This window comes from Cydia strobilella, chromosome 26 (assembly GCF_947568885.1).
Source record: "Cydia strobilella chromosome 26, ilCydStro3.1, whole genome shotgun sequence".
Lineage (NCBI taxonomy): Eukaryota > Metazoa > Arthropoda > Insecta > Lepidoptera > Tortricidae > Cydia > Cydia strobilella.
Window position 1 is genome coordinate 6,156,185 of NC_086066.1, and position 18,703 is coordinate 6,174,887.

Genomic DNA, 18,703 nt, shown 5'->3' on the forward strand with positions numbered 1-18,703 from the left:
TATTAAGGGGTAGTAATGGCAGTGAAGACCTACGCAGACAAAGTCGCAACAAAGGCTAACAACTAAAATACTTCTCATATGTCCCCAGGTCCACACGCGTCTGACCTACCTCCGCCACCTCATAGTATCTCTCGCGCAGGCGCGCGACATCGAGCGCACGCTTCTCGTGTTCTCACACGATTATTATGACGAAGAGATCAACAGCTTGGTGCGGACCATCGACTTTACGAAAGTAAGTTATTTTATCCCTTTAGCACACTTAGAAATCATCATCATCACGCCTGTCTGACCTACCTCCGCCACCTCATAGTGTCCCTCGTGCAGGCGCGCGACATCGAGCACACGCTTCTCGTGTTCTCACACGATTATTATGACGAAGAGATCAACAGCTTGGTGCGGACCATCGACTTTACGAAAGTAAGTTATTTTATCCCTTTAGCACACTTAGAAATCATCATCATCACGCCTGTCTGACCTACCTCCGCCACCTCATAGTATCTCTCGCGTAGGTGCGTGTCATCGAGCGCACACTGCTTGTTGCGGACCAATTGCGGACTCTCTTTACAGACCTACACTACTTACCTTTTTACGCCTTACTTATATGTCATGATTATATTTGACGTTGTCATGGTAGCGATTGTAAATAAACATGTCAGTATGGAAAAAACAGTATCTTATTTCTGAGAATCATAAAATATATTATAAATAAATAAAATACGCTGAAAATAAGTATTGTGTTACCGCGCGTCGGTAACACTGCTTGTGTTCTCACACGATTATAATGACGAAGAGATCAACAGCTTGGTGCGGACCATCGACTTTACGAAAGTAAGTTATGACAATGATGCGAATCTGGCGTGTGAGTAAGATATCGCTATGCACGTATATGGCGACCGGAGCGGTGTGCGGGCCCGTGAAGACCGTCTAAAAATGTTCATGGAGCAATGTTTCGATTTTTTATCGACTACAAAAAAGAGGTTCTCAGTTCTGATGTTTTTTTTAGACTTCATTTTTAGGGTTTCGTACCCAAAGGGTAAAAACGGGACCCTATTACTAAGACTCCGCTGTCCGTCTGTCCGTCCGTCTGTCCGTCTGTCTGTCTGTCACCAGGCTGTATCTCATGACCCGTGATAGCTAGACAGTTGAAATTTTCACAGATGATGTATTTCTGTTGCCGCTGTAACAACAAATACTAAAAACAGAATAATATAAATATTTAAATGGGGCTCCCATACAACAAACGTAATTTTTTTGCTGTTTTTTTTTTCGTCATGGTACGGAACCCTTCGTGCGCGAGTCCGACTCGCACTTGGCCTGTTTTTTTATTAGTTCTCGTCAATAGCTGGACCGATTTGTTTTTTTCTTATATTAGACTCTTTTAAGTTTAGAAAATGCTTTACAGTTGATCATGTGGTCATCATCATCAGGTCAGGATTTGGTGTGAAAATTCTTTTTCAAAAATTTTTTCTCATACCTACAGGTGATGTAAAGTTTTGTCAAAGGTTAATGTTAAAACTTGTTATAGCTAACTATTTGTTAAATCTATAAACTGTACTTTTTCAGGTGATGCAGATTTTCTACCCCTTCTCCATCCAGACGCATCCGAACGAGTTTCCAGGGGTACATCCTAACGATTGTCCGAGGGACGCTAAATTTGAGCAGTAAGTATATCTGTCTAAACAAGTGCCAGTTGCACCATCCGCACTTGACAGACTGATCAACGTCACCCGGCGCGCCGCTGCGGTTTACTATGAAACTTACCATACAATAAAATTTAGTGAACTCTTTAACGATGTCAAACAGTTTGGTGCAACCGACCCTATGTCGTCCGCTTGTCAATATAATAAGTACTGGCATTGGCACAGTTTTTACCAAGGGCCTGACACTCTTTGATAGAGAAAGATAGTCTTATTGCGATTCCTATAAGAGGAAAGAGAAAATAGTGCCATGCTTTGTCCTTATCACCGACCGGGTTTTTATTCATGGTTGGGTTATGGCAGCATAGGTAGGAGGCAATAGCGAAATACCGAAATTTATAAGTGAAAGAAAAAAAGGATTATGCTGCCATACATTAACCGGCGAGCGTGTATGAGGAATGTTATGAAACTGAAGGAAGCGAAAGAGGTATGTCAGGATCGTAGCAAGTGGAAATCCGTGGTCTCTGCCTACCCCTCCGGGAAATAGGCTTGATTATATGTATGTATGTACATTAACCTGTCAATACATGAATATGTCTTTCTCTTACCCCTGGTCATGCCCCTGGTCGCTCGGTTTCATGTCTATAACTACTATACTATGTCTATGGTTTTTACGAAACCGGCTGTCATCTGAGCCTTACAGACGAAAGGAGAAACTAAACTTTTGTTTGAATTAGTCCGGTTTTCTAGTGGCGCTTTCCGGAAAATCAACTATAGTTCGTTCACGATAACCATGAAGTAAAATCGTCACTGTCCACCGGCCTAGCGATGCCCATAACCAATGAAATCGATCCTAATTAGAAGAAGAAAGAAGAAGAAGAAGAAAGACATTTATTCCATAAAGCACACATACATAGGACAATACAATGAAAGAAAAAAGAAAGTACCTATACCTTCAACTGGTCACTGTGAAGTTAATGTGACTTTCTAATTAATTAGTGTGGCTAGGTCGGCGGACAATGATTATTTTACTGCAATCTTAACGCGAACTAACTATTACTTTGATCAAATGATATTTCGTAAATAAGTACCAAAAACATCTAAGAAACTTATTTGTACATTTCGGGATCCAACCCACGACCTTCAGTATGGTGTTTTCCACCGTAGCGTCAAAGAGTTGTCAATTTAATTCGTTTTTATTAGACGGGACATACTTTGCCTACATTTTGAGCCGACTTTAAAAAAGGAGCATCATGACAAATAACTTTCTAAAAACTTACTAACTAACTTTCTAAATTCTAATTCCTACTTATTCTATTAGTTATAAAACTTGAGATCCAGGTGCTTATTTTGTGGATTTTGGCTGTCTGACTTGTAACTATTGCATGTTTCATGTTTTTGTATCAGAATTAGATTAAGTGAAATTAAAATAATTTCAAGAAGTAAATTAAACTATATTACTTAAATATCTTACAACCAATATGTAGTACTTCTAGCGCGGCGAGCATTTGTGTTTATGTAATGTACATTCTCGTGTTTTGTTATTTTTTTTGTTATTTTTAATCGTTACATAATGTAACTCAATGGATGACTGTTATTGGCCTTGTTTTATGTAAACATAATTATGCCTTAGTTATATTTACGGCTGTTGTTATCCTTAATACCAATAAAATAAAAAATAAAATACCTTACTCCAGTCAGAGTTACTCAAAAGTTTCGCTTGTTATATTAACTTTTCGGTGTTTTGTATAATTAAACCATGGATTTCCATTTTCAGAGCAATAAAACTAAAATGCAACAACGCGCTGCACCCAGATCTCCACGGACACTACAGGGAAGCCAAGTACACTCAGACCAAACACCACTGGTGGTGGAAAGCCAACAGGATTTTCAACCAGCTGCAGTGCACAGCTTCCCACACAGGTCAGTCCTCTGTCAGTCATCTGCCAGTCTTGTGCCAGCCAACTACACCCACATCTCCACTGGCACTACAGGGAAGCCAACAGGATCTTTAACCAGCTGCAGTGCACAGTTTCCCACACAGGTCAGTCCTCTGTCAGTCATCTGCCAGTCTTGTGCCAGCCAACTACACCCACATCTCCACTGGCACTACAGGGAAGCCAACAGTATCTTTAACCAGCTGCAGTGCACAGCTTCCCACACAGGTCAGTCCTCTGTCAGTCCTCTGTCAGTCATCTGCCAGTCTTGTGTCAGCCAACTACACCCACATCTCCACGGGCACTACAGGGAAGCCAACAGGATCTTTAACCAGCTGCAGTGCACAGCTTCCCACACAGGTCAGTCCTCTGTCAGTCATCTGCCAGTCTTGTGCCAGCCAACTACACCCACGTCTCCACTGGCACTACAGGGAAGCCAACAGGATCTTTAACCAGCTGCAGTGCACAGCTTCCCACACAGGTCAGTCCTCTGTCAGTCATCTGCCAGTCTTGTGCCAGCCAACTACACCCACATCTCCACTGGCACTACAGGGAAGCCAACAGGATCTTTAACCAGCTGCAAAGCACTGCTTCCCACACAGGTCAGTCCTCTGTCAGTCATCTGCCAGTCTTGTGCCAGCCAACTACACCCACGTCTCCACTGGCACTACAGGGAAGCCAACAGGATCTTTAACCAGCTGCAGTGCACAGCTTCCCACACAGGTCAGTCCTCTGTCAGTCATCTGCCAGTCTTGTGTCAGCCAACTACACCCACATCTCCACTGGCACTACAGGGAAGCCAACAGGATCTTTAACCAGCTGCAGTGCACAGCTTCCCACACAGGTCAGTCCTCTGTCAGTCATCTGCCAGTCTTGTGTCAGCCAACTACACCCACATCTCCACTGGCACTACAGGGAAGCCAACAGGATCTTTAACCAGCTGCAGTGCACAGCTTCCCACACAGGTCAGTCCTCTGTCAGTCATCTGCCAGTCTTGTGTCAGCCAACTACACCCACATCTCCACGGGAACTACAGGGAAGCCAACAGGATCTTTAACCAGCTGCAAAGCACTGCTTCCCACACAGGTCAGTCCTCTGTCAGACATCTGCCAGTCTTGTGCCAGCCAACTACACCAACATCTCCACTGGCACTACAGGGAAGCCAACAGGATCTTTAACCAGCTGCAGTGCACAGCTTCCCACACAGGTCAGTCCTCTGTCAGTCATCTGCCAGTCTTGTGTCAGCCAACTACACCCACATCTCCACGGGCACTACAGGGAAGCCAACAGGATCTTTAACCAGCTGCAGTGCACAGCTTCCCACACAGGTCAGTCCTCTGTCAGTCATCTGCCAGTCTTGTGCCAGCCAACTACACCCACATCTCCACTGGCACTACAGGGAAGCCAACAGGATCTTTAACCAGCTGCAGTGCACAGCTTCCCACACAGGTCAACTATTTGTCGGTCATATTACATAGTAGAATTACATTTTTAGGAGTATTCTATTGTTAGACAGCCCAGGAATAGTGTCCTGAGCCCTAAACTAGGTAAACCTGTCTTATAGGGATCAGGGAATAAACCACCGCCAGTTCTAGCAATGCAGCAAAGGTTGGTTGTGTACACAAGTTAAAAACAGATACAGATGATCAGATCGCTGTTACGTATACAATTTTTAAAGTTTAGCAAGGATGATAGAAATATGACATTATCAACTATAGTATATTCATCTGTATTATATATGTTTACTATTTGTCTATTCTTCTTAATTTCCTGTTACCCCCTGCTGGGGTGTAGGGCTCGAATCTATTTGTCTATTACAACTATTTATTATACTGTTAAGATAATTACTTAAAAGTGTGTTGTGTGTGTGTGTGTGTGTGTGTGTGTGTGTGTGTGTGTGTGTGTGTGTGTGTGCGCGCGTGCGTGCGTGCTTGTACGATGAACTTTACCATGGTATATTATTAGATTATTACACATAAACTGCTGGTTTTTGGACAACAGAAGCCCTTACTTACATAATACTATGAGTGGTTTCGGTTTCAAGAATTTAAATACCCCAAGGATGCTTCGAAAAAGTATCTGTGTACTCATATGTCAGTCATCTGCCAGTCTCGTGTCAGTCAACTACATCCAGATCTCCACGGGCACTACAGGAAAGCCAACAGGATTTTCAACCAGCTGCAGTGCACAGCTTCCCACACAGGTCAGTCCTCTGTCAGTCATCTGCCAGTCTTGTGTCAGTCAACTACATCCAGATCTCCATGGGCACTACAGGGAAGCCAACAGGATCTTTAACCAGCTGCAGTGCACAGCTTCCCACACAGGTCAGTCGTCTGTCAGTCTTGTGTCAGTCAACTATACCCAGGTCTCCACAATCCAGTTCCAGGTATCCAGGTCTACAAGGAAGCCAAGTACACTCAGACCAAACACCACTGGTGGTGAAAGCTAATAGGATATTTAACCAGCTGCAGTGCACGGGTACAGTTGGCATACGTCAGGATTTCCCCTGACAGGATTGCTGGACTTGGCGAGTGTGTCAGAGTTTCGTTTATTTCGAACCTTAACTTACCACTAGAACCTAGTTAAATGTTTGGAGTTGGGAAGAGGAAAGGGAGGGTTATGATGTACAAGTACGGTGGCGGTCTCCTTAACCCGCTAGCTGGGCTAGTGGCCCACGAAAGGTTTGAGAATTAGGGATTTAATGGGCACTTTTATACTTGGTCGTGGTAAATGATATATCGTACATAAATTCCGAAAAAATCATTGGTATAGTTAACGCTATCTCTACTGAGCTCGTTCACTTACCTGTACTAACAATGGCATTCTGTTAAACAAAAGCCATTATTTATTTTGTGTGAGCGCGTGGCCTTTGTGCCTGAGGCTCACACACAATGGCCACGCGCTCAGGCACAAAGGCCACGCGCTCACACAAAAGAAATAATGGCTTTTGTTTAACAGAATGCCATTGTTAGTACAGGTAAGTAAGTAAGTAAGTAAATATTCTTTATTGCACCAAAATTATACATTTTACATACATGTAAAACTACAAAGAAATATTTAAAGAAAAAATAGAACCAGGTAACAACAGGCGGTCTTATCGCTAAAAAGCGATCTCTTCCAGACAACCTTTGGGTAGCAGGAAATGTAGAACTCATACAAAAGTCAACAGGTAGTGCAAAGAGCTAAATATGGAGACTATTAAACACAAACACACATACTACAATTACTACTTATACATATAAGTATTAAAACACACAAATAAATATACAATACAATATATATATATATATAATATATATTTATACAAGCATATATACAATATATAAAATGGCAACTTAAGGCAGAGATAGAAAGTATAGTTTTAGCTGATTTTTGAATATGGGGAGAGATTTAGCTAATCTTAATTCTACTGGTAAAGCATTCCACAGCCGAACAGCCCGGAAGGTAAAAGAGCTATTATAAAATTTAGAAGTAGATGAGGGAGAAGCAAGAATATGAGTCTGAGAACATCTGATCAGGTAAGTGAACGAGCTCAGTAGAGATAGCGTTAACTATACTAGCCGGGGTTTGAACCCGCGACCTCCGGATTTAAAGTCGTACGTTCTTACCGCTAGGCTACGAGCGCTCTCCGTGCTCAATAAATGAATGAGACAAATGGAGGGGGGGGGGGGGTTTCCCGGAAATGCTTTTTTAATGTAATATTTTGTGAAATTAACTCTTCTTTTACAGGCATGGTGGTGTTCCTCGAAGAAGACCACTATGTGGCCGAGGATTTCCTCCACGTCCTAAACCTCATGAGGACCACGGCAGACAAGACGTGTCCTCAATGCGAGCTGCTCTCGCTAGGGACGTACCTCAAGACGTATCAGTACCATGCCACGGCTGACAAGGTGAGAAAAACAAAACTAATAAACGTGGAGTCAAACTATCTCTGTTCAATATCTCTGTTCCCGGTCAATATAAGTCTAGAGTTAGACCAAGAAATTTCTGCAGAGATTTTGACAGCACACGCAGTGCCAGTGTTATTTATCTATATATATATATATATATATATATATATATATATATATATATATAATAGACATGTGTAAGTAATGCTCGTAATATCACAAATGAGATATCTCTTGAACGCGTAATATGCCATTACGTATCACACGGAAAAATCAACCATTACTTCATGTATCACTCATCACGCGAGCCGAACGACCCGCGCCGAAGCGCGCGTAATGGTTTCAATTCCGCATAAATTCAATAGATTGACGCGCTGATATGAATGGTCAGTTCAACTCCATACACAGTGCGCGTAATGTATAATGCTACTTGCAATAGTGTCATCACAGTTGTTTGTTTGCCAAGCCATGCTTTGTTATCTCGCTCGCACTCGCACTCAGTGATCGCTCGCTCTCGCTCTGCGATTCTTTCGGCTATCTTCGGAAGACTTCGGGTCGGGCCGCTCGGCCGATTGCGTTTAAGTTGTCGCAAATTTCACTAATATTCTTACGAATATGATTTTCTGCATCTGCAATAGATTTAAAACTCTAGTGCGTCCGCGTAGAGCTTATAATGATTTCTTATAATACGAGAAGGATGCGGCTAAATCAAGTAATTTGTTTGAGATTTTGAATGTGACGAAAACAAAACCGTTTTTTATTATTGTTATGAAATGTTTGGTTGACTTTCGCAGTTCGCGGCAAACTAAGTACGAGTTACTTGTTTATCCTTTAATTTAATTGTGAATTAGTGCGTACCGTACCGAGACTTGAGTGTAGAAATTAGATTTGTGTATGTATGTTTGAACTAAATTATAAATATACTTAAATGAAATTGTAAATAATAGTAAAATAATTATAGAAGTTTGCCAGTCCTAAGCCTGGAGTTCCATTTTATTTTGGTAAAGTATGAAGGGAAATCAATTTGAATGCAGGTATGGTATATATACCTGCGAAACTTACATACATAATTAATTACATACATGTATCAGTGTCACATCAATTTTATCCAAATAATAATAAATTATGCATATTTAATGATTTATAAGAATTAACAAAAAATCTTTCACATAGCGGTGACAAAACGCAATGCGTAATAAATTAAATAAATCGATCGGCGATACGGATTACGGATAGGTACGAGACGCGCTAGTCACTACGTCACTAGGTTACTGTAAATGCGCTGCGTAATGTAGGAGATGCTGTAATTTGACCATCACGCGCGCGCCGGAGCGCTGTTTCACGTTCGGGTCATGTTTCGAGTGATGAGTGATGTGATATCTCAGTGTACTATTACGTTTTCGAAAAAGTGATGTGATATAGCATTACTTTTTGGAGCACTGTTTTGCGCATGTCTAATATATAAACGTAAAAGCCCTGACTGACTGACTCACTTAAATCAATGCCCAGCCCAAACCGTTGAAACTAGAGAGCTGAATTTTTCACAATAGGTAGCTTTTATGACGTTAGTATCCACTAAGAAGGGGTTTTTCAAAATTCATCCCCTAAGGTGGTGAAAAAGGGGTTGAAAGTTTGTATAGAGATCATATTTTTTTTTAGTGCGGAACTTGAAACTTCGTATAAAGGCATATTATTAAAATACAAGAAAAAAGATTTCAGCGTTTTTAAAAATTCATCCCCTAAATGGGTTAAAAAAGGGTTGAAAGTTTGAATCCATTACAAATACTTTGAAACTTCCTAGAAAGGCATAATAGCCGATTACAAAAAAAAGTACGTCATAATTTCAATAGAAGTTTGACGTTTAAAATAACACCTGCACTCTGCGTGTGCTGTCAAAATTTGCAGATTATTCTTGGTTTTGACTCTAGTATCTCTGTTTAGACTGACGTGACAAAGTGGGTATACTCAATCATCTTCGAGCAACACCGTCTTCCGACACGTCAGAAGGGAGGAGCCCAAGCGATATCTTACCGTACAAATCGTTCTGCCATTTTTTGCGGGAGGAAACGTGCACACAGTCGCACTTCTCACTCACTACATACAAAATCTAATCCGTAACGACACAAATACATAGAAAATGACACACGTCAAAGACAAATCTTGCACACCTGTCTCTTTTTGTACGGATGAGTCACAACACGCACCGCGCTAATTTCAACTTTCACGATTTTTACTCATTATTATTCACAACGACGGGACTTAATCGCGTAAAATGTGTTTTAAATTTACCTCCGACGTTTCGAGGACGGCGTTGTCCCCGTGGCCTAGAAGATGTTGATGTCAACTTGAGCCAGTCTTCTCCGAGACCACGGGGACAACGCCGTCCTCGAAACGTCGGAGGTAAATTTAAAACTTATTTTACGCGATTAAGTCCCGTCGTTGTGAATAATAACGCACCGCACTAGTTGTGTGCATGCCCAGTTGGGCATGTGCTTCGGCAGAGGGGAAATAGTGCGAATGCCGACTCCCTTCCCGGTGTTCTCGAAGCATGGTATAGTTTGGCAAGCCATTTCCGTCAGTAGAAAAAGGCGGCAAAATAAAATGTCGTCGCAAAGGGTTGTCCTCCCACAGAAAATTTGAATTTGGCGCCTTTTTCTACTGACAAAGGTTAGTTTGCCAGCGTATAAATACCATAAACGTCAAATTTATATGAAATTATGACGCTTATAGCGATAGCGACACTGCCACACTTTGTTCTGTCAATGTCGGTGCAGTTTAAAATACTCCTCGGAAATCATAACATACGAAATTCGACTGTCAATGTTCAACGTTAAAACAGATTAATATAGTCAACGCAATAAGCCCGCTCCAGACTACGCGGCGCGAAGCCGCGAACGCGAGTGTGGAGTCGATTATGCTGATTAGCGAACTAGACTCCACACTCGCGTTCGCGGCTTCGCGCCGCAATTCGCGCACGAGTGTGGAGGGCCCTATAGAAGTAGACAATTTGTATCAAATAAAGTCACTAAGAACAACTTTTTAAACAACTCTTTGCCTTTATGGGTTTGAAATGGTTCTACTGTGGCCTAGAACTCTATCTGTTATAATTTATAAAAACAAATATAACAAAGACTAAAAGATTTTTTTGTTGTTCGTTTTGATATAACACAAGCTTTTTCTTTAATGTTGACACTTGCTAACTGTGCGTAGCACTGAATGTGCTTTAATATTAATTTAAAAAAAGCTTGCTTGAAACCAAGCATCCGTTATGCCAAGAAACTAAAAAAAAACACCATTTCTTATCACAGTGACAATAGTATGAAGACTATGAGGTCCCTAGCGACTATCTAGCGACTCTCGTATTGGTTGTCACTGTGACAAGGTACGAAATGGTACTGAAATTAAATTCTTGTACGACAGCCAGAAAAGTACAAGTATGAAACATTTAGTCTCTGGATTTCTTGGCATAGCGTTTACATACTAAACACATACTAATTAAAACCATTCTGAAATTAAAATCCAGAAAAGCGATACTTTTTTGGATGTTTTGTTATTAGTATTTGTTTTAGAAATTTGCAAGTAAATGAAATTAACTTATCGATTTTATGGTCATACACTGGAATTGCAAATATACAAATGCAATTGTGTTTTTATCAACGCACCATTTCGTTTCAGTATACATATTCACTAAAAGGAGAAACATATACAATAGGATGTTGACAATTTTTTACTGTTTTCATTTTATAGATAGACATGTAATTATTGCAAACGTCACACGCTCCGATTTGCGTTTGCAGTCACGTGATGCTTTGGATTTTCAGTATTCTAATATTCCCTGCTATGGTAAAAACATAACATTTTATATATTCTATTCGCCATTCATGTCAACATCCTTATTAAGATAATTTTAAGCATAACTAAAGAAACTAGGTATTTTTTACTTCCTTGTCCATTTAAATTGAAAAATTTGGTACACATTCGTAACTTTTGTTTTTAAAAAGTTACGAAAGTAGAATAAGTGAAGTCTCTTGATCGGTGCAATATTTTACTCAAACCTGTATTAAGTTTTTCCTTTAGTGTATAAGTTTATAATTGGCCAAGGAAAAAATCTAATATAAAAACGCATTTGTAAATTATAAAACAAACATCTTAATAATCATAATCATATATTTCTTGCTAGCCATGGTATTACAGATGTCAATTTGAGCAAAGCGCCGAACAGTTACGAAAATGTTCCCTAGTTACGAAGTAGGTTTTTTCTTTGGCAACCCCCACCATAAAACATGTTTCACACGCAACAGCGAAAGAAGCAGCTGACTCTGTCGTACATCCAGCAAGTGCGGGCAGCTAATGAGGAGCGACGGAGACGGAAGATGGATTCGACGAGCTGGAACTATCAAGTGTACCCGAATTTATACGGGTACACGCAAAAGGTTAAAGAGCTTGAAGCTTAGGTAGCACGGTAGTTTGGTTTGGGGTTTTGAGCATGTTTTACAAAACAAACCGTATAAAATCAATATTAAACTTCTAACTTGAAATCAAAAGGGGTCTATGTAAATGAACGCTTATTCAATGGGTTCGTTTTTATTTAGAGGAATCGAATGCTGAACTAACCAAATATTTTGGGTTAAAAAGTCAGATGGTGGTTGGCATGGTGGTATCGTAAACAACATTAAGTATTGCAACACATTCTAGTCTCAATTTGTACAGCTGACCTGAATGGCTATATGTCCTCACTATTTAGAATGATTTAGATTTAAAAGTTTTACACGGACGTCTCAACGGCTGTCCCTAAGATATAAAAATAAAATGTTTTTTCCACTTAAATTTTTCATTGTTTAGGTTAAGATCGAATGGGTTTGATTAGTTAGTGGAAATCACTATTAAGCAGTAAAAGCTAAAACATTGCTCATAACCTCAATTTATTATAAATGGGAATAGCTGTAGATACAATACGCTTTAACGCCATTATTCATAAATCTAATAGGCCTCGTACGTTCTGTCTCTTTCCAACAAACACAAGTGTCAAACTGACAGAAAAAAACAGGACTTTTAGCTATTTGAGCTTTGTCGGATGTTTATGAAAAATGGCAAAAGTATTTAGCTTAGCATTGTATGGACTTTTATAAATACGTCTGAAATAAATAATTTTCTTTCATTCATTGTACATAGCATTTGCTGCCTTTGGTTTAGACTACCTATGCACCGTTACGGGTAAATTTTACTGAATTGCTTACATTTTATAAAAAAATAACGAACTTACTGAAAACACGGCTACTACAATTAAAAACGTGCTGGAAACGTTCAATGGGTATTGGGTATCAATTTAAATAATTCATATTTGCTTGAATATTTCATGATGAAAAGAAACTCCGTATATTGAGAAGTTTGAGAACCTATAACTTTCTTATTAGTAGGATTCTTACTCGATTCACTATTGTTTTTTTATGTGAATTAGAAATTCTGTAGTCATTTCTTATCAATCGTTGTATTTAAATTGCCTTTTCTGTAATGTAGACAAACTTGTGTTTATGTTTAGTCCATTTGTTAACATTGTTGTTTCCTTCAAATTAATTAGGAACTTGTAAACATAATTGAAATTTGGTTTGACAACTACGAAAACGCGCTTATCGACAACCGAGTCCTTTTTATTGAAAATGTATTATTTTCGTTGCCTTGTTTGTATCTCTGATTTGATCTGGTACTGTATGTCTTTTTGATAAAATATACTATTATGCATTATGTATCGTCACCTATTTCATTATTTGTATCATTTGCCTTAAATAAATGAACTAGCATATGGGGCATTTTCTATGAAAAGAGACCTTATTGTCGATGGCGCTTACGCCGCACAGCGTCGCGCGGCATTGTATTTATATCGGAGCATCGTTTATAATGGCGTAAGCGTTATCGACAATAAGGTCCCTCTTTATATAAAATACCACATATTACCAATAAAGTACACTTTTCTGTGTGCAAACTTTATGTTTCTAATGCTACGTAATTATAGAATAGCGCCTTAAAGTAAACGTAGTCCGTGCGCGGCTCCGCGCGGTGTGTGAGCATGACAGCGCTATGCACGTTTATACCGACGTCTGGCTCTCGCCCTCGATCCGCATCCAATGTGTAGACCGCCATAGATCTTAATTAAATAAATATTTGCATGTTTAGTCCAAGATAAGCCTGTATTGCTTTCGATGCACTTCTCATGGTTTTCATTTGCCTGGTAATTATGAAATAATCTAGTTGTTATTATTAATTACAAATCACGTTTGTGCATGTTTTTAATTATGATTAACAAAAAATAAAGTAGGTTTTAAATCTGGAGGGTCGGTAAAAGTATTTGGTACTTATAGAAAACTATTTGTATTCTAATTTCGAAACTAGTTACGAAATTTTGTCCCCGTTTCGTAACTCAGGATTAAATTATTACTAACTACATCTATTTAGAAGTAAAACTTTTGTTTTGTACGAGTATATGGCCTGTCCAATTTCAACGATCAAGTTCACCATACATTTACTATGGCTGACGGCTGACTTAGGAAAACGGACAGACTATAGGTATCTACAGACATACTTCTACCTTTATGCCCAATCACGCATAATCAGTTTGAATTTGAAATTTGTTGCCCTAGCTGGGCCTACAATACGGTATACAATCGAATGGATTTAATTTTACGCGAAAATACTGGACTTATACGATTAATTCAGTTTTCTAGTGGCTGTTAGAACGTTGTCACATTGCCAGATCCGATATCGGACAGAAGTAAAATGTATAAATGTTTTTTCTGTATTTATTTATTCATGCGAAATCTTTATTGATAAAAACCTAATACAAAAAGGCCGACTTGATACCATAGGGCAGCTCTAGCAGCTGTTTCTCTCATAAGCAGCATCCGACATTCGATATCCGAGAGGTACTTCCGATAATTTCAGCCATGTCGGACCTCCGTCAGCTGTCGGATGCATGTTAGGATGTAGGATCTGCGGAATACTGTGATACTGCGGGAGCGAATGAAGGATCCTACAACCGATATCGGACAATGTGAAAACACTCTTACGGCTTTTGTGCGTGGTGGGACAATATTTCGTCAACGCGAGTGCCATTTATTTTATTATAATTAGTATTGTAGGTAAGATCCGGCGCACACGACCACGCCAGTATCGTAGTTCATACTATGTTTCGCTCCGTGCAACCACGCCAGCTAGCGGACGCCCTCAATGACCTCCAATCCCACAATTTCCCATGACATCATTTTCAATTCGTAACGTTTTCAGGTGGAGATCACACCCTGGCACTCCAGTATCCATAACATGGGCATGGTCTTCAACAGGACCGTGTGGAACTCTATCATGTCTCTGCAGGTATACTATCTATACACTGTTACTTGGATACTGACAGACACGGACAACGCACGCGCAAGCTGTTTTAGAGCTTGAAACATACAATTTCCTTCAGTGGTTGTAGTTGGTTCAGAGCGCAAATACTTATAATAGGGTTCACACAGAAGGAGCCGCCTCGCTGGAGACGCGCCTCGCCCGAGCCATGCAATGCGGCCGAGGCACGTCTACACAGAGCAAGCTGCTTCGCGCAGCAATTTCCTCGCGAAGTTCTGTGTGGACTCGTCTTATGAGTTTTGTTAAATTTAACTCCAAATGGGAGACTAGTGGATATACAGCAGTTCGATCATTTTGTTATCAGAAGAGGAACCCCGCTTGCTTGTTCAATATTGCGCGGAATTTAACTCGCAACTCAAGGTCACTATCCCGACCTCAGCCAGCAATGTTATACGATAATCTATTGCTGGCGCATAACTACAGTGACAGTAATATAATAAACGTAATGCCGATAGTCCCACAAATTTTAGAAATGATTTTTTCCTCTAACTAAATAATTCTGCATTTCAGGATCAGTTCTGCGAATACGACGATTACAATTGGGACTACTCGTTGCTTCATCTCTCTCAGAACAGAAAGGGACGCGAGAAGTTTAAGGTCATGATGAGCAAGGGCCCGAGGGTGTTCCACATTGGTGAATGGTGAGTTCCACATGGATTAATTCCTTTCAGAATCAGTTCTGTGAGTAAGATTATGGGAGTGAGTTACTTGCTAGACCTTCAAAAAGTATGTAAAAATAAATTAGGGCCAAAATGGCAGAAACGTGTGCAGTATTTTCTACGATAACCATGGTTAAAACTGGAGTAACGTGTTTTTTTTGTCCCTAGCGGCCTCCACCACAAGAAGTCCAACTGCAACGCGAATCTAGTCATCAGCAAAGTACAAAAGCTCCTTCAAACCACGAAGCACCTTCTGTACCCTAAGAGGTTGACGGCGTCCATCAACCCTGGCGGCGCCAAGCATAACAAGAAGTTGGTGAAAGGCAATGGGGGTTGGGGGGACCGAAGGTAAGTCAACCGGCAAACGGCAACTGTCAAACTGTAAAAACTGTTGGATACCATTTGGTTGCGTAACGCTTTTTAAACACTTCTGGACTTCCGGTTCGAACGCCATCTTGATAGTAGCCTCGTGATTAATTCCTTTATTTTTTGTTCATTAATATTGTTTAAAGAGTAATATCGATAGCTTTTTTATACAGTAATCTAATTTGGTAGTGTGCAGTGAATGGAGAATTAATCTCAAAGCGTGTTTAACCACCATTTTGGAGTCAACGGCCGGTAGTCCACGTGCTTCTCGTAAAATCCACAGCTATCGGTTTTGAACAACGTCGTGCTCTAAGAGCATTTGGTATTTCTACCTCTAACCGTGTCTGGCTAGAGCCCTAGAGGCCCATAATTTTATTTACCGTACACTGGCTGAAGAAAATCTAGAAATATTAATTCGATCCCACTTTGACGTTGGCGAAATCATCGACAGTACCGATGGAGCCATACTACTTAAAGATTGATTGAAACACTTCTAATAAAGCTAAGAAGCCGATATTGAGTATGATGTTTGATAGCTTAGCTTTAAATTCAACGGTATAATACAGAATTCTGCAGGTTATTAATGGAAATTCACCGTTTTCCAATAACTCCAAAATTAAAAGGATAAAGCTATGGGAACTGCGTCATAAACGTTCGGGAAAACCGGCGTATTTACTGTACCTCTTACGTACTGTCCGCGCGCCAATTCCGTGCATTCGGAGGTCGAGGAAGTGGGGGGGTGTGCGCCGCGCCCGTACGTACAAAATGACACCAGTCACCATCACTCTGTCATGACGCCCAACATTCCTAACATTCCTCAGCCGTGCACGGAATTCGCGAGACGGACAGCGGAGTCTTAGTAATAGGGTCCCGTTTTTACCCTTTGGGTACGGAACCCTAAAAAACTATTATCTGATGATCATAGTTCAGCTACAACCAGCATTGGGTCCCCTCCTCGTCGCCACTATTATGTATGGAAGTAAAACGACCATGTATTGACCTATTTTAATTTAATTGTAATTTTTAATTTGTATTATTGTGGACCATTGTTGTCTGGAGTTAAATAAATGATTATGATTATGATTGCTGATTGAATACTGAACAAGAGTGGTTTGACAAGGTTTCGGCGCAAGCGCATTAGTCTATGCATCTATAGGTACATACGATGTAGGTACATGTATATTTTGTCTATCTTATCGTATAGTATGGAATCTAGAAAAGCGGCATCTACAATGCAATAGTGTAAACTTGGAAATTCAATTTTTTTTTAATTGCACTATAGTATGGCATCTAGAAGAGCAGCATGTACAATAGCAATAGTGTAAACTTGTTTTTTTTTTATTGCACTTTTATTAACAGCGATGGTTTTTTTTTTTCAGAGATCAAGAGATGTGCACAAATATGACCAAGGCCGATCGGCAGTTGAAGAAATACGTGTATTTTGCATAAATATAGTCGATAAAGAAAAATAATGGGCAGAGATGAAGGCGCCATTCATTTATTACGTAAGACGATTTTTGCTAGTTTTTGACCACCTCCCTCCCCTATGTAAGAAAAAATAAGAATAGACTGACCCCCTCTCCCCTATATTGTTACGTAAGACTAAAGGAAAAAACAAATACACGTTTGTTTTAGTGTTAATTTTTCCAAAAAATCATTTTTAGAACGTTCATTTATACCTACAAAGGTACTGGAGCCCATTTAAGCTAACTCTGCACCGTGTTTGATACTTTTTAAACGTCATAATTTCATAGAAATTTGAATAAAATCGCATCTTTGTGATCTTACCTATAGTGGAAGAGCGGTATTCTCTTAGTACAAGTATTTACAATACTTAAAAAGAGATACTAGCCCAATAACCGAAACATTGTACGCTACCAAATAAATAATTTTAGAAAAAATAAGATATGTTCGACCCCCCTCTCCACTAAATCGTATTACGTAATAAATGAAACGCTAAAAAGAAATTGTAATCTCATGTTAGCGCAAAAGTGATTAATATAGGTTTTTGCTGTTTCTACAGACAGACTGGCGACCAGACTATATGTACATAGTGGGCCAGAGTTACCCGACAAACTATAACCCTGAACGCGACGATTAATACATAATGAATGTACATACGAGTACCCCGTTCTGTCGGGGGCAACTTTGATTAGAAGTTAAATAGTGCGAGGGGAAATAAAAATAAAACTGATTTTTTTATAAGTCGATGTCGATGAAATTTTAACATTTCATACTACCATTATATTTTAAAAGATTATAATCGTTAATACAATGCAGCCGCAAAATTCAATGGCCACTTTTTGAATGATTTAATTTATAATGTGTCTATGCAATTTTGCAGCTCGCCGAACATATGTGTTATGGTTGTTGTTATGTTGATATGTACGTATTATTTACTCGCGATAAGTAGTTAAAGTTTGCCGGGTTATTACGGGCCACTCTGTATATAAAATAAATAAAAAGTGACTCAGGAATTTAGGGTTTTTCGATAATGCCCTTAACGCGATATAAGCCGTTTCTTTATATTTAGTAAAGTGTGAAAAGGACGGAAAGTCGCAGTGAGTAGTGCTAGTCTTTTTGACATGTTCAAGTAGACGCCAGGCGTCAAATTTGAGACAGAAATAGCTCTGTCCCACTCAAGCGAAGAATTTTTAATGTACTAAAGTATGTATATTACTTTACTTATTACTAAGAAACTAACAATGTAGTTAATAGCTTATATGATTCATTTTGACTAATTCTTTGAGGGCGTAAAGTACAATCGTCAATAACAATAACATACAAAATAAAAACCTACAAACCAAAAGTAGGGT

At 39.6% G+C, this 18,703-nt stretch overlaps 1 protein-coding gene across 5 annotated transcripts in view; it reads left to right on the forward strand.

Annotated features, from left to right (window-relative positions):
- The window catches only part of LOC134753272 (alpha-1,6-mannosyl-glycoprotein 2-beta-N-acetylglucosaminyltransferase), a 47,469-nt gene extending 30,126 nt beyond the window's left edge, over positions 1–17,343 (forward strand). For 3 of the 5 annotated variants that reach the window (XM_063689110.1, XM_063689113.1, XM_063689112.1), the window contains 9 exons: positions 89–232; positions 1,564–1,661; positions 3,415–3,560; positions 7,304–7,464; positions 11,766–11,897; positions 14,743–14,829; positions 15,373–15,503; positions 15,690–15,869; positions 17,267–17,343. In XM_063689110.1, the coding sequence (XP_063545180.1) occupies positions 89–232; positions 1,564–1,661; positions 3,415–3,560; positions 7,304–7,464; positions 11,766–11,897; positions 14,743–14,829; positions 15,373–15,503; positions 15,690–15,869; positions 17,267–17,336 (1,149 nt within the window). In that variant the 3' untranslated portion in view covers positions 17,337–17,343. The remainder of the gene's footprint in view (positions 1–88; positions 233–1,563; positions 1,662–3,414; positions 3,561–7,303; positions 7,465–11,765; positions 11,898–14,742; positions 14,830–15,372; positions 15,504–15,689; positions 15,870–17,266) is intronic. The other 2 variants (XM_063689114.1, XM_063689115.1) reach the window with 1 other exon arrangement.
- The last annotated feature ends 1,360 nt before the right edge of the window (positions 17,344–18,703 follow it).